The sequence below is a fragment of the Galeopterus variegatus genome, unplaced genomic scaffold, assembly GCF_000696425.1.
Source record: "Galeopterus variegatus unplaced genomic scaffold, G_variegatus-3.0.2 Scaffold4611, whole genome shotgun sequence".
Taxonomy (NCBI): domain Eukaryota; kingdom Metazoa; phylum Chordata; class Mammalia; order Dermoptera; family Cynocephalidae; genus Galeopterus; species Galeopterus variegatus.
The window spans coordinates 45,324-59,382 of record NW_007730722.1 but is presented as its reverse complement, the minus strand read 5'-3'; the positions used below and the strand labels follow the sequence as shown (position 1 = coordinate 59,382).

The window sequence follows — 14,059 nt, the reverse complement described above, 5'->3', positions numbered from 1 at the left end:
CCAAGCCTTGATTCTGCTATAGACACTGCCTGCCCTTTAGGGAGTGTGCTTTCTTCTGGAACAAACATTTGTGCAAATGTGCAGCAGACCCTGTGCCAAAGTCTGGGGGCAAATGAAACCCAAATATGTTGGTAGTGATTGGAAACCCATGTTTACTTGGTATCTGAGAAACAATGGGTAAGTCACATGGTGGGTCGGCTCAAAATACATGCTTCTTTTCATCTAGTGTGCAAACGTTGGTGAAGGAAGCTCTGAAAGAATCTCAACTCCCAACTCTCATGGACTTCAGAAGATTTTCCCGGAACTATCACCTTTCCAAATCTGTTTCTCTTCCATCGCTCGACACGGTCTCAGCCAAAATCGAAGGGAATCTCATATTTGATTCAAATAATTACCTTCCTAAAGAAAGCATGTTGAAAACTACCCTCACTGTCTTTGGACTGGCTCCTGCTGACCTCTTTGAGGTATGTGTGAAGAGTCTTGAGTTCTCTAGACCATTCTGTACGACACCATGAATAGAAAGTCCTGGGAGCCGGGAGCCAGCCTGGGGAGGAACAGGAATCGTCAGGAGTTCGTGCCACCACCTTGAGGCCTTCTTCTTTCCCTCCTGCCTCACCTCCCCTCTCCCCACTAGGGGTCACCTGAAGCATGATTTCTTAGTATCAATGGTAATGCAGATGTCTCAGAAAAACCCTTAAACCCCAAATCCAAGGAAATTCATGAGCCGTCTAGTCAGATCTCGTTCAGGCTCCGCATCCACTCCCAACTCTCAGTCCTTGGCTTAATTATTCGTCCTCTCTGAACCTTAGCTGCCTCTTCTAGAAAAAGGCGATTAATAAATTCTGCCTTTCAAGATTCTAGTAAGATTTAAATAAGACAACTTCTGTGAAGTACTAAGCTCAGACTCTGCCCCAGAACACTCATCAAATACCTGTTGAATTAAATGGACATAAAGAGAGGATGGGAGGCTGACATGCAGCAAAGACACCCCAAAGCATTGTCTCGCCTAATTTCTTTTCTCAGATTGGCTTGGAAGGAAAAGGCTTTGAACCAACACTGGAAGCTCTTTTTGGGAAGCAAGGATTTCTCCCAGACAGTGTCAACAAGGCTTTGTATTGGGTTGATGGTCAAGTTCCTGATCATGTCTCTAAGGTCTTGATGGACCACTTTGGCTATACCAAAGATGATAAACGTGAGCAGGTACGTATTTGTTAAATATCCTCTCAAGGAAAGCTTTGTGCCTCAATGCAAAAACATTCTTTTCTAAGCCTGGAAGTCATCAAGGTACTACCGTAACTAAAGGGATAGCTGTGGCTATTATTAACCAGTCACATGGGGATAATGACCAGTATCCTCTGCAGGGAAGGGCCTCCTAGAAATTCAGTTTGCCCAGGAACCAGACTCATTAGAGGCACTCTATATAATGATAAAGAGTGTGGACTCGGGGGCATAGATTTGAATTCTAACCTCACTGTCTTCAAGCTGTGCACACCTGGGCAAGTTTCTTATATTATATGTATCTGTTTCTGGATCCCCAGAGTACTCATACTTACAAGGTCATTTAAGACTAAATGAAATAAGTTATGTCAAATGCCAAGCACAGTGCCTGACACTGGTATTGATTGTTCGATAAGCAGGTACTATTATGAGTTTTTAAATAACATTTTTATTATTATTAACTGATTTCTTTGGCTCTCACTCAAATCAGTGTACTAGCTAATGGGACCAAAAATCCACTTTGAAGCTAGCAATGAGCCCCCCATTAAAGGAGAAGAAAATAGGTTGTATAATCTGGAATTTCTTATTCTTTAATTTTTGCTACCCAAAGTGTGGCCTCATGATTGGCACTACATAAGAGCTTGTTAGAAGGGAAGGTCCTCAGGCCCCACTCAGGATCTACTGAATCTGAATCTGCATTTTAACAAGAGCCCAGGTGACTTATATGCATACTCAGGTTTGAGAAGTAAGGCAAGAATGTATTCCTAGGTGCTCACTGGTGGCTTACCGTAGTCCTCTAGTTTACTGACCTCCACTTGAGGCTGAGGGTCTTTGATCTGCTTTGGGTTTGTCAATCTCTCTTTAATGCTGAGGCATCTGTCTATGGAATTCCTCTTATCTCCAAGAAGAATTTGTCTAGGATCAAGTGTTTTTTAAGCTTTCCAACTTACATAGCAGCTACATTTTCTCTTGAAATCCCTTTTACTCTTCCCTAGTCAAAGGAGAGAGGACTAAATAGGGGAGGGGGTTGGGGATGGAGGATCTTCTAATCTTAAATAACCCTAAGGATCCTGGTTGAGAACAGGGATCCCCCACCCCACCCCACCCTCCTTACAATGCCTATGTTTTTATCAAGTTAAGAACAGCTTTGGGAGCACCACTATTCCTGACAAGACCTCAGTGTTTCCCATCTCTATTCAGAGTAATTATCTTTCAGTAAAAGGTGGTAGCTTGAATACAGTATCTGTTCTGTGTCCCACCTTGAGTTTGTGTTTAGGCCTGTCATGGCTGCAGCAGACAGGACCCCATCAGGAATCTAAAGGTGTTTGATGGTGCTGACACCTCACTAGACACTTTGTTATCAAAATTCCAGGACATGGTAAATGGGCTTATGCTCAATGTTGAGAAGCTGATTAAAGATTTGGAATCCAAAGAAGTCCCAGAAGCCAGAGCCTATCTCCGCATCTTGGGAGAGGAGCTGGGCTTTGTTGGGCTCCAAGACGTCCAGCTGCTGGGAAAGCTGCTGCTGAATGGTGCTCGCATTCTGCAGGGGATCCCCCAGATGGTATGTAAACCAGGCCCTATCAGAGGCCCATGAGATTAGCCAGTGCTCTCTTTGGATCGCCGAGACTCCCGTAAGATCCCAGCTGTACAAACCCTTTGAAGAGGCAGGTTTGCCTTGAATTTCAATGAAGATGATTTTTGGATCCCAAGAAATTGGTAACATTTAGTAATGAAGCTAATCATAAAGTCAGCTGCATCTTTTAAGAGGATTTAGCTAGTTCATCTAGAAAACAATGTTAAGTGTACCTTCCTCTGCCTATTCCGAAGCCTCCTTTTAATATTAAAATGATATAATGATTATGAAAGAAAGTATTTGACAAACTGTAATCCACTGTACAAATATTCACCATAATTTTATTAATTTATTAATAAAGGAGGAAATTAAAATATGCTAGGCCCTTCCTTTCTGGGTAAGGGGGAATTATGGTCCCATGTATGGGAAGTTGCATTTATCAATACCTGCTTAAATGAGGCTTACTTTTAGTTGCTCTCCCTTGTTGAATCTACAGATTGGAGAGGCCATAAGGAAAGGTTCAAAGAACGACTTGTTTCTTCACTACATCTTCATGGACAATGCCTTTGAGCTCCCCACCGGAGCTGGATTACAACTGCAAGTGTCTTCATCTGGACTCATCACTCCCGGGACCAAGGCTGGAGTGAAACTGGAACTAGCCCACGTAAGACTCTGCTTTCCTTTTGATTCCTTAGGGTGTTCTTTTCCTCCAGGGTGGGTTTTTTGTGCACATTTTTAAAATGTCTTTCTAGTTCAAGACAAAGTGCATCACCACCGGAATCACCTCATTAATTTTTATGAAAAACTTTGGGGTTCCACCAGAATGTGCCACCTCACTAGCTCCAGTTGGGATAGTAAGAAGAGAACTCAGCTGTTCTCTCCATCTATGAGTATTCCTATCATCTTTTCATCCTGTTCTGTGTAAAGTTAGCTCAGGTCTTCCTGGTCCTGGGTAGTGTAGTCTGGCTCTGGGGAACTGAGAACCTGCTTTTCTTCCTCCAAGCGTAACATCATAATGTCTCCTGAGGTGAGAGTCATCCAGAGATGTTTGTGCCAGGAATGGGAAAAGATGCTTGATCTGACGCCAGGGGACTGGAGTATTTAACAAACCTAAATCGGTTGTTTTCTGGCTTGCAGATGCAGGCTGAACTGGTGGTAAAGCCCTCTGTGTCTGTGGAGTTTGTCACAAACATGGGCATCATCATTCCAGACTTTGCTAAGAGCGGGGTCCAAATGAACACCAACTTCTTCCATGAGTCAGGCCTGGAGGCTCGCGTCGCCCTGAAAGCTGGGCAGCTGAAGCTCATCGTTCCTTCTCCAAAGAAGCCTGTCAAGCTGTTCAGTGGCAGGTAATTCTCTCAGCCAGATCTGCCTCCCCAGTTTGAAAGAGAGAGTTGAGAAGGTATCTGCAGGATTTATCTGCTCTGCACAGCCAGTTGAGATAACTCAGGTCCTGGTGAAGGAGGAGAGGACAGGGGAGGGAAAATTCTGGATGACCTGTTTTCAACCTAGTCTAGAATCACTAAATAATCACCCTTTCCTCCACTTTCCACATTTTACAAAATTGTCCTGTATCTTTCTGCATTGAGACTTAATTAAGATCTACTGGTTAATCAGTTGTTATTAGGTTGTGGGGTTTTCGTTGTTTGTTTGTCTTCAGAATGAAGAAACACTCGCTCTAGAGAAATCATCATGGGAAAGGAACATTTTTTTCCCAGGAAAAATACAAAGGACATACTGATTTGTGGTAGCTAGCTCAGTGGGTACGGCATGAAACTCTTAATCTCCTGATCATGGGATGCAGCCTCATATTGAGAGTTCCATTTTCAATGATGTTCTCAATCAGTGATTTACCTTAGTGTCCATATTTTGGACACATTCATTTGTTCATTCAAAAATAGTATTTAATTGCTTAATAGGTACCAGCATATTGAATGAGATACACAAGGTCCCTGGCCTTTTAGGGCTTACAGTTTACACGGAAGATATACAGTTAATAAAGCATCAGCAATACAGTGAGGACTGAGTTAGAGGAAGTACTGGAGCACCATGAAATTATGGATCATGTGCCTGTGGGAGTTGGGGAAAGTTTTCTGAAGCAAGTATGCTTGATCTGATATCCAAGGGCTGTCAGAGTTCTCTAGGCGAAGGATAAAGGAACGAGCGTTCCTGGCAAGAGGACAGCATGTGTAATGCCCTGAAGGAAAAAGAATATGGTGCAAGGAATGGAAAGAAGTTTGGTCTGGTAAAGTGCACAGGGAACAAACACGAGAGATGACATGGAGAGGTTGGCAGGGGTCAGATTGTGACCGGCCTTGTAAGCCATCATAAGCAGTTTGGACTCTTCTGAAGGCAATGGAGTTAAAAAGAGGAGCATAAATGAGATAAGGTTGGTGTTTTAGAAGAAATGCTCTGACTCCGCAGTGGAAAATGTGTGGAAAGGAGGCATGACTGGAGACAGGGAGACCAGTTAGGAGCCTGTTAAAATGTTATAGGACAAGGATGATAATGGCCTGCATGGAGGAGACTCAGGGGTAGAAAGGAGTGAAGAGACTGTAGAAATTACTAGGGGTAGAATAATGAGTAGTTGGTGATTGATGGGATATGGGGGGAAGGCAAAAGAAAGAGGAAAGGGGGAGTGTTGCAAGATAGCAAATTCAGTTTGGGATATGCTGCATGTGATGTCCTATGACCCAACCAATTATAAATATCTAGCTGGCAAATGGACCTATGGTCTAAGCCCAGTGAAGAGGTTTGAGCTCCAGATATGCATTTGGGAATCGTCAGCTTGTACAGGTTGTTGAGGTCAAACAGCATTTGCTATAGAGCAAGAGGTGAGAGATTAGGACAGAAATGTGGAGAATAAACATGTAAAGGGAAAGGGGGGATAAATAGCAAAGATTGAGAAAGAGTGACCAGAGGAGCAGAAGGAGAACCAAGACCACAAGTGTCATAGAAGCTAAGGAGCTGCCACAACATGGATCACCCCATAAGCAGACCAGTGCCACTGTTAGGGCTCTAGCCACCAGTGAGGCGTGGTGGAATAGGGAAACAATACCAGGGAGAGAACACGGTATTTCAGAGAAAGAATTCTCACAAGAAACCAAGATATCATTGAACTTATACTCACTAATTTTTTAAGTACGTACTTGAGAGGAGGGTACCATGATCTCTTCAGAGGTTAGGGACTCTCATGTCTTAATCTGGCCATAAGTGAGCAACTCTGCTGAATGTTTGTGAGAGGTCAAGGAAGATAAAGCTTAAATATGTCCACTGGATTTAGGAGCAAGAAGGAGATTAGAGATGTTGATGAAAGCCTTTCCAGAAGCACGATGCGGGTGGTAGTCATATCACAGGTCAAGGAGAAGCACGTGGAAAGGAAGTGGAAGCTGCAGAGGCAGACAGCTCTAGACTGGGAGGGAGACAAGAGAAGGCAAGAAGGGAAAGAAAGGAGTGTGTGTGAGCACGTGTGTGTGTGTGTGTGAGAGAGCACGTGTGTGTGAGCACATGTGTGTGTGCATGAGCACATGTGTGCGTGAGCACGTGTGTGTGAGAGCACGTGTGTGTGTGTGCATGAGCACGTGTGTGTGTGACAGCACGTGTGTGTGTGTGAGCACGTGTGTGTGTGTGCGTGAGCACGTGTGTGTGTGAGAGCACTGTGTGTGTGAGAGCACATGTGTGTGAGCACGTGTGTGTGTGTGTGTGCGTGAGCACGGGTGTGTGCTGACAAGGAGAGAGACTTGAGTACGTTCAGTGCTGGTGGGGAGAGTAAGAGATTTCAGATGAAGGAGACACAGGGTTTCTCTTACCCTGTATTATATGAAGGAAGGAAAACATGGAGGCTCAGGTTCCAGTGATCAGTTACTTAATTAACGACTTTGAGCCTCTGTTTCCTCTGTAAAATGAGGATCCTAAAGCCTTACGGTGGTGGGAATTACAGGTAGCAGATGTAAGGAACTCAGTGCAATGGGTGAAACAAAAGAGTCACTATGAGTGTTGGTCCTATTGATGTCCTTGCTATTCTTATTTGTTTCTCGGTAAATCAGAATTTGAGGTGCGTGCAGACAGAAGGGAAATAGAGGGGAGAGTAAGGGGCCTGTGCACCATGAGATTCACTGATGTTCGTTTAGATTCATGACTTAAAGATAACTTGAGTTTTTTCTTACTTCACCAGCAATACATTGCATTTGGTCTCTACCACCAAAACGGAAGTGATCCCACCTCTAATCGAGAACAGGAAGTCCTGGTCAACTTGCAAGCCTTTCTTTACTGGACTGAACTACTGCTTCACGGGTGCTTACTCCAATGCCAGCTCCACAGACTCTGCATCCTACTATCCGCTGACCGGGGACACGAGGTTAGAAAGCTCAATGCCCAGTCCAGCACCTGTTCGCCTTCCACATTATGGCCACCTGGTGGGCCCATGTCACCAGCCTAAGGGCTCCATAACATCCTTTGAGTATTTAAAGCAGTGGTGCTCTGGCCAACACCTTGGGGTCCCTTCTCTCTCCTTTAGGCCCTTGATGGGAGAATCACAGCACAGATTCCAATTTGCTTCTAATTCGGTGACCATGTTTCTGAGCCTCCAGACACATTGGTCTGAGTTTCCTGGAAACCACCGACGTGCTCACAGCCTTCCGCATGCTTAAGGGCTCCTTGTCTTCAGTCCCCACTTCCATTGCTTGTTCTCAGCTTTGCTGATACAACTAGCCGACTCTTGCTCTGCTTGTCTAAAAGTCCTGGGAGTCCTGGGATCTGCCCTTTCCTTAGGATCCTGGAGAGACTGAAGGGATCGTAATGATCATCATTAGTTAAGGGCAATAGGCAATTTTAAAATAAGAACCATATTTTTGTTGCACTTGAAGCTGAATTGTCTTGGGGACATTATCCCCATCATTGAAAGCTCTAATAGTATGCATTGTATGTATTGTAACATCTTTAGATTTGAGCTGGAACTGCAGCCTACAGGGGAGATAGAACAGTATTCTGCCAGCGCAACCTACGAACTCCAGAGAGAGGACAGAGCCTTGGTGGACACACTGAAGTTTGTAACTCAGGCAGAAGGTGAGTATACAAAAAAGGACTGCTCGATCTCTGCCCCTGGTCTCAGGTTCAGGACTCACAAGGAGAATATTAATTTAATGTATTTAACGAATTTGATAGGGCCCAATGAGTATCAGGCCTGTTCTAAGAGCTGGATCTAGAACAGTGAACAGTGAAGTGTCTGCCTTCATAGGGGTTACAGTAAACAACCAAATAAATAAATATTCAGAATTTCAGGTCAGCTCTGGGAGAAAAAGAAAGACCCAGAGCATAGAGGGGTGTAGGGAGTGTTAGGAGTGGTGGGGAGGAGGGGGGCTGGGGAAAGGCAGTGCCATTGGGAATAGTATGGAAAGTTTCACTGGTTAAGTGAGCACAGAAAGAAACCTGAAGGGGGTAAGTGGATAAGCCATGTAGAAAGAGTGCTGCAGACCAAGGGCCCAGCGGGTACCAAGGCCCTGAGGCTGGCACGTGGCTGCTGTGTTTGAGGAAAAAGAAGGAAGCCAGTCTGGCTGAAGCAGAGAGACCAGGAAGGAAAGTGGTAGAAGATGAGGTCAGGGAGATAAGAGGAGGTCGGGGAAGAATGGTCCTGTGGGCTGTGGTAAGAGCCTTGGATTTTCCTGTGAATGAAACAAGAAGCCACTGGAGAGTTTTCCTGTTTTGATTAATGTTTCTGTTGAGAAAAGACTGTAGGGGACAAGTAGAGAGAAACAAGTGGGTAGGTCCTTGCAGTAATCCTGGCAGGAGGTGGGGGTGCTTTGCATTAGAGTGGTGGCAGAGCAGACGTGGCAGAGCAGACGTGACAAGTGGTCAGATTCTGGCCATATTTTGAAGATTAGGCTGATGAGATTTGCTAAGACAGTGGATGTTGAGCGTAAGAAGAAAAGGAGAATCAGGACAACTCTTTGTTTTTTGACGTGAGCAACTAAAAAATGGAGTTGCCATTTACTGAGATGGAAAATGCTACTGGAGGAGCAGGTTTTAGGGGATAGGAAGGGCGCATGTTGAAAGACAAATTATTTTTAAAAAAATATAAAATGGGTAAGGCTATGAATTAAAGGAATGAAGAGAATTTGTTAAGGAGAAAGAAGGAGCTGGGCAGAAGGAGCCCAGGACAGGGTTGGCAAGTAACCAGGACAGGTATCTTTGACAGAAAATATAGAGATGTCATGTCTTTCTGATTCAGAAGGATATCAAGCCCTTACTGTTCCCCAAACACACTGAGTGTTCCCCACTTTGCATTTCCCACCCTCTGCTGGAATGCTGTCCTGCCAGAACCCAGCACGGCTCAGCCCATCTTCAGATATGTGTCTCTGCCCACATATCCACTCACAAGAGAGAACTTCTCTGACCACCACCTATGAAGTGGTGCCTCTTCTATCCCTTTCTATCCTTTATCTTCATATCCAGTTTTATTTTTCTTCTTAACATTTATTACCATCTGACATAAGCAATTTACTTGTTTGTTTGTCTGTATACTTCCCACTAGATGGTAAGCTCCATGAGGGTGAGGATTCCCCAGTGCCCAGAGCAGTACCTAGCACTCAGTAAAGCAATAAACATTTGCAGATTGAGCGAATGTATGGATACCACTAAGTAAAAAAATTGATGTAAAATCCTGAACTGTGTCCTCGTTGAAGCACATTGAGTACTTGGGGTTTTGCCTTTTCCTCTCCTTTCTTCCTAAGCATAGCTTCTTAACATGCATTTCTCGATTCTCTTGTACACTCTTTCAGGCGTGAAGCAGACTGAGGCTACTATGATGTTCAAATATAATCGGCAGAGCATGACTTTATCCAGTGAAGTCCAAATTCCAAATTTTGACATTGACCTTGGGACAGTCCTCAGAGTTAGTGACGAATCTGCTGAGGACAAAAAGTCTTACAAACTTACCCTGGACATTCAGAACAAGAAAATCACTGAGGTCACTTTCCTGGGCCACATAAGGTAAGGAAGGCCTAGGATGATCTGACCTGAGCCCCAGGCCCTAGTGAGTCTTTGCCTTCTTCCTCCTCAGCTTTAACTCTGGCCAAGCCATGTGAGTCCCTGATCTCCATCCTGAGTGGCCGGTAGAGCCCTTAGCATTTTAACCTTCTGCACGTGTCCAGGGTATCTTCCTGCCGTTTATCAGGCACTTACTATTCATTTTCAAGCATTGTGCTATGTTCTTTAAAGAAATTATTTCAGTCCTCACAATAAACTGCAAAGTAGGTATGAGTTTCCCAGTTTTATATATAAGAAATGGTATCTCAGAGGAGTTAAGTCATTTGGCCAAGGCCATAGAGCTAGTAAATAGCTGAGCAGGATTCAAACAGTTTTCCAAAACCTTTTCTTCCCCACATATCTCCCTGCAAAGTTCTGAATTTGTGCTGAATGTTGGCTTTAGAAGTTAATGAGTTTGATCTGTGGTCATTTCTCTGAGCCATCCATGCATCTCACTTTTATCACCATAAATGGGACTTCTAATTATTTAACCCTGCATATCTCCTTGGAACGGAGAAAGTCATTGATGCCAACTAATTTCCTTTCCAATAGTTGTGACAAGAAGGAAGACAGCACAGTCAAAGGTGTTATTTCCATACCCCGTTTGCAAGCAGAAGCCAGAAGTGAGATCCACACACAGTGGTCCCCCACAAAACTCCTGCTCCAAATGGACTCATCTGCGACAGCTTATGGCTCAACAATTTCCAAGAGGGTGGCATGGCGTTATGGTACGTGCCTCTGCCCACACACGAGCACTTCTGAGAGCACTGCGTACTTGAGCACAGATGTTGAGATCTGTGGTTACCAGCTGACTGAGTACCACTGATGGTTATTTCACATGTGCATTTTCAGATGAGGAGAAGATTGAATTTGAATGGAACACAGGTACCAATGTGAACACCAAAAAAGTGGCTTCCAATTTTCCTGTGGATCTCTCTGGTTATCCTAGAAGCTTGCAAGAGTATGCCAACAGTGTCTTGGATCACAGAGTTCCCCAAACAGACATGACTTTCCGGCATATGGGTTCCAAAGTCATAGTTGTAAGTATAAGTCAGCCAGCCAACAAATACATGGTTGTAAGTGCAAATTATATCCTCAGCTCTGAGTTAGGTGCAGGAGGGTATCCAAAAATGTAAATAATATGCTTCCTGCCCCTAGCAAATTCCTGAGAAGAAAAGAAACATTCATGCTGTACTCAGTTACCCTGGTACCCTGGTACAAAAGGTGTATGTGATGAATACCAAATGAATACCACTAAGCAGAAGAGTTTGCTGTGCCTAAAGATATCGAAGGAAGCTTCAGGACACTGGCTAGGAGTCTGTGTTATACATGCCTTTTATAAATACAGGAAGAGAGCAGTAACCAGCAGCCAAAATTCATAATTTTCTGTGATTTAACTTTAACTTTCAGTGTATCATCCTGCTTAAAAATTGACCTGTCAAATCTGGATTATCACCTAATGTTAATTGCACTTTGAGGCTCAGCCATGCCCATTACTCTAAAAACCTTCTATCATTTTGTAGGCAACAAACACATGGCTTCAGAAGGCATCCGAGAGTTTCCCTTATGCCCAGACCTTGCAAGATCACCTCAGTGGCCTACAGGAGTTGAACCTCCAGAAAATGGGGTTGCCAGACTTCCACATCCCAGAAAACCTCTTCTTAAAAAGGTAAAAGAAGATGCCAGAAATGTTTCTTGAACTATGCAAAGTAAATGGAAGATTTTACTTAGCATGATTTATACTTTTTTAATTTAAATTTTTAAGGGCAATAACTTAAGCATTTTAAGGAGATTAATAACTGTAGCATAAACACTGTGGCATTTTTACATTATTAAACATGAGGTCAGAATGTGAATGCCAATCCAGTCAGAAAGACCCTAAGAAAGTAATTAGGAACTTCTGGTACTTTCACCCTCAGACATTTTATTCATTACAATCTGAATTTGAAAGCCGTTCAACTTTTTTCCATTGTAAGCAAATACCTGTTTTGTTCCAGATGGGGATATACTCAGAATTGTTTGACTGTGAATTCACAGCAGCTGAGGGGAGGAGTGATTGACTACGAGCTTGTTGCTGAGCTACAGAGGGTCAGAACAGCCATCGAGCATTGAATGAAAGCAGCGTTCTAAGAGCATATTTCAGTTGATCAGTGTAGCTTAACCCTTATGGGGAAGTCAGATTCTAAACTGCTCGGTCCATTTCTATACTTATAAAAATACATGTAATGCCTTGATTGCTTTATTTCATAAAAATAAAATATCAAAGCATGAACTGAAAAGGCTATAGTCTTTTCCAGATTGTTCTCTCTATTATCTTCAGGGTTAAAAAACAAGTGGCCTGTGTCACAAGGGCTTAGTCTAGGGCTAAGAAGCTTTAATAGATGGGCTTATTGTGAAGGGGCCAAAGCCCCTTTGTCCCATTCATATGGACAAAGCCTACTGAGGGTGAGAGAAAACAGCAGCAGCTTCAGAGGACCTGGGAATACTATTGGTGTTTCTGACAAAGTGTCCTCTGTGCTGTGCTGAAGATACAGAGCCATGGGACAGAACTGGACAGGGCCTTAGTGGTTGTCAATCATCCTCCTACTGAAGATCGGGATCCTGAGTGGACCACATCCAGCCCCTATGGAGTGATACAATTAACAGTTTAAGTGTTTATAACAATTAAACCCTGCTGTCCTACTTTATTTTTATAAGTTATCTAAATCGTCCATTCTATATGCATAGTATTGAAAAGATTGCAATGTGCTTTGTGTATTTTTTTCATGTAATATCCAAGGCCATCTCTATGAGTTCAGCAGAAAAGGTACTACCATCCCCACTATACAGATAACATCACTGAAACTCAGGGAGGTTAATTCACCAACATTATCAATTAGTGGAACATAAAACTATAACCTAAGTTTACTGACTCCCACACCTGTGTTCTTTCCATATAGCAAGTTGCTTCAATTTAGTTTAGCAAATATGTCAAGTATTCCTTGTCTGTATAATACTAGACTAGGTGCGGTGAGAAGATGAAAGCTAGATAAGGTGTAGTCTTTCCTCTCAGGAAGATACCATGTAGATGCCAACAAATGAACAAATAACTAATTATATTAGCAGAATTATGACATGCTTTTTGAGACAGGTATAAGGGGCTATGTCACTATGAGAATGAAAGAAATTAGCTATGACTTGGGTGGGATGAAAACGATGAGGAGCGGCTCTTGGAAGAGTTTTGAAAAGGTTTGAGTATTTTGTAGGTAGAGATAAAAGCAAAGGGATCCAGGTATATGGAGCAGCATGGGGCAAAGTACAGAGTGGGTTTGGGAATGGGGCAGATGCAATATTGCTTGGAAGGCCAGATGGCAGAGAACTTTTGACTTCTTAATGTTTGACTGTGTGGACATTGTCTCTGTTGTTCATTTCAGTGATGGCCGGGTCAAATATACCTTAAACAAGAACAGTGTGAAAATTGAAATTCCTTTGCCTTTTGGTGGCAAATCCTCCAAAGATCTAAAGATGTTAGAGACTGTTAGGACACCAGCCCTCAACTTCCCGTCTGTGGGATTCCGCCTTCCATCTCAAGAGTTCCAAGTCCCCACTTTTACTGTTCCCAAGTTGTATCAACTGCAAGTGCCTCTCTTGGGTGTTCTAGACCTCTCCACGAATGTCTACAGCAACTTGTACAACTGGTCCGCCTCGTACACTGGCGGCAACACCAGCACAGACCACTTCAGCCTTCAGGCTCAGTATCATATGAAGGCTGACTCTGTGGTTGACCTACTCTCCTACAGTGTGCAAGGTGAGCCATGCTCAGGTAAAGGGTGCACAGGGATAATTCACTTCAGGCTCTGATAGGAGAGTCTCTTGGTGGAAGGAAAGAACTTGAACTTTCTTACAGATATTTTGCTTGCTACTTGGACGTCTTTTCATTTATTCTACCAATAGAAATATTTATTAAACATACAATATGCATTAAATATTCTACTAGACAGTAACAGAGAGATCAGACAGATAGACCAGCAATTATAAATCAGTGTGAGAGGTCCTATGATAGGACGTAGTATGTAAGTATATGTCCCGACCCACGGGAACAGCAACATAGACCTGGAGAGGGGAGTGGGAATTAGATGGGGCAAGAGACAAGAGAAATGGAGACAAGACAGTATTCTGATCAAGTCTCGTTTACTGGCTCTAAGGTTACATCTTATATAGGAAAAAGCAGGCATATTGTAAGGAGTCAGGAAGGCAGGAATA

At 43.4% G+C, this 14,059-nt stretch overlaps 1 protein-coding gene across 1 annotated transcript in view; it reads left to right on the top strand.

Moving 5' to 3' along the window:
* The window catches only part of APOB (apolipoprotein B), a 38,517-nt gene that overhangs the window by 13,090 nt on the left and 11,368 nt on the right, over positions 1-14,059 (top strand). The window contains exons 14-25 of the mRNA XM_008587968.1: positions 227-464; positions 1,024-1,200; positions 2,591-2,782; positions 3,291-3,458; positions 3,932-4,143; positions 6,969-7,151; positions 7,737-7,858; positions 9,571-9,781; positions 10,370-10,545; positions 10,670-10,857; positions 11,341-11,486; positions 13,231-13,604. Of these exons, the coding sequence (XP_008586190.1) occupies positions 227-464; positions 1,024-1,200; positions 2,591-2,782; positions 3,291-3,458; positions 3,932-4,143; positions 6,969-7,151; positions 7,737-7,858; positions 9,571-9,781; positions 10,370-10,545; positions 10,670-10,857; positions 11,341-11,486; positions 13,231-13,604 (2,387 nt within the window). The remainder of the gene's footprint in view (positions 1-226; positions 465-1,023; positions 1,201-2,590; positions 2,783-3,290; positions 3,459-3,931; positions 4,144-6,968; positions 7,152-7,736; positions 7,859-9,570; positions 9,782-10,369; positions 10,546-10,669; positions 10,858-11,340; positions 11,487-13,230; positions 13,605-14,059) is intronic.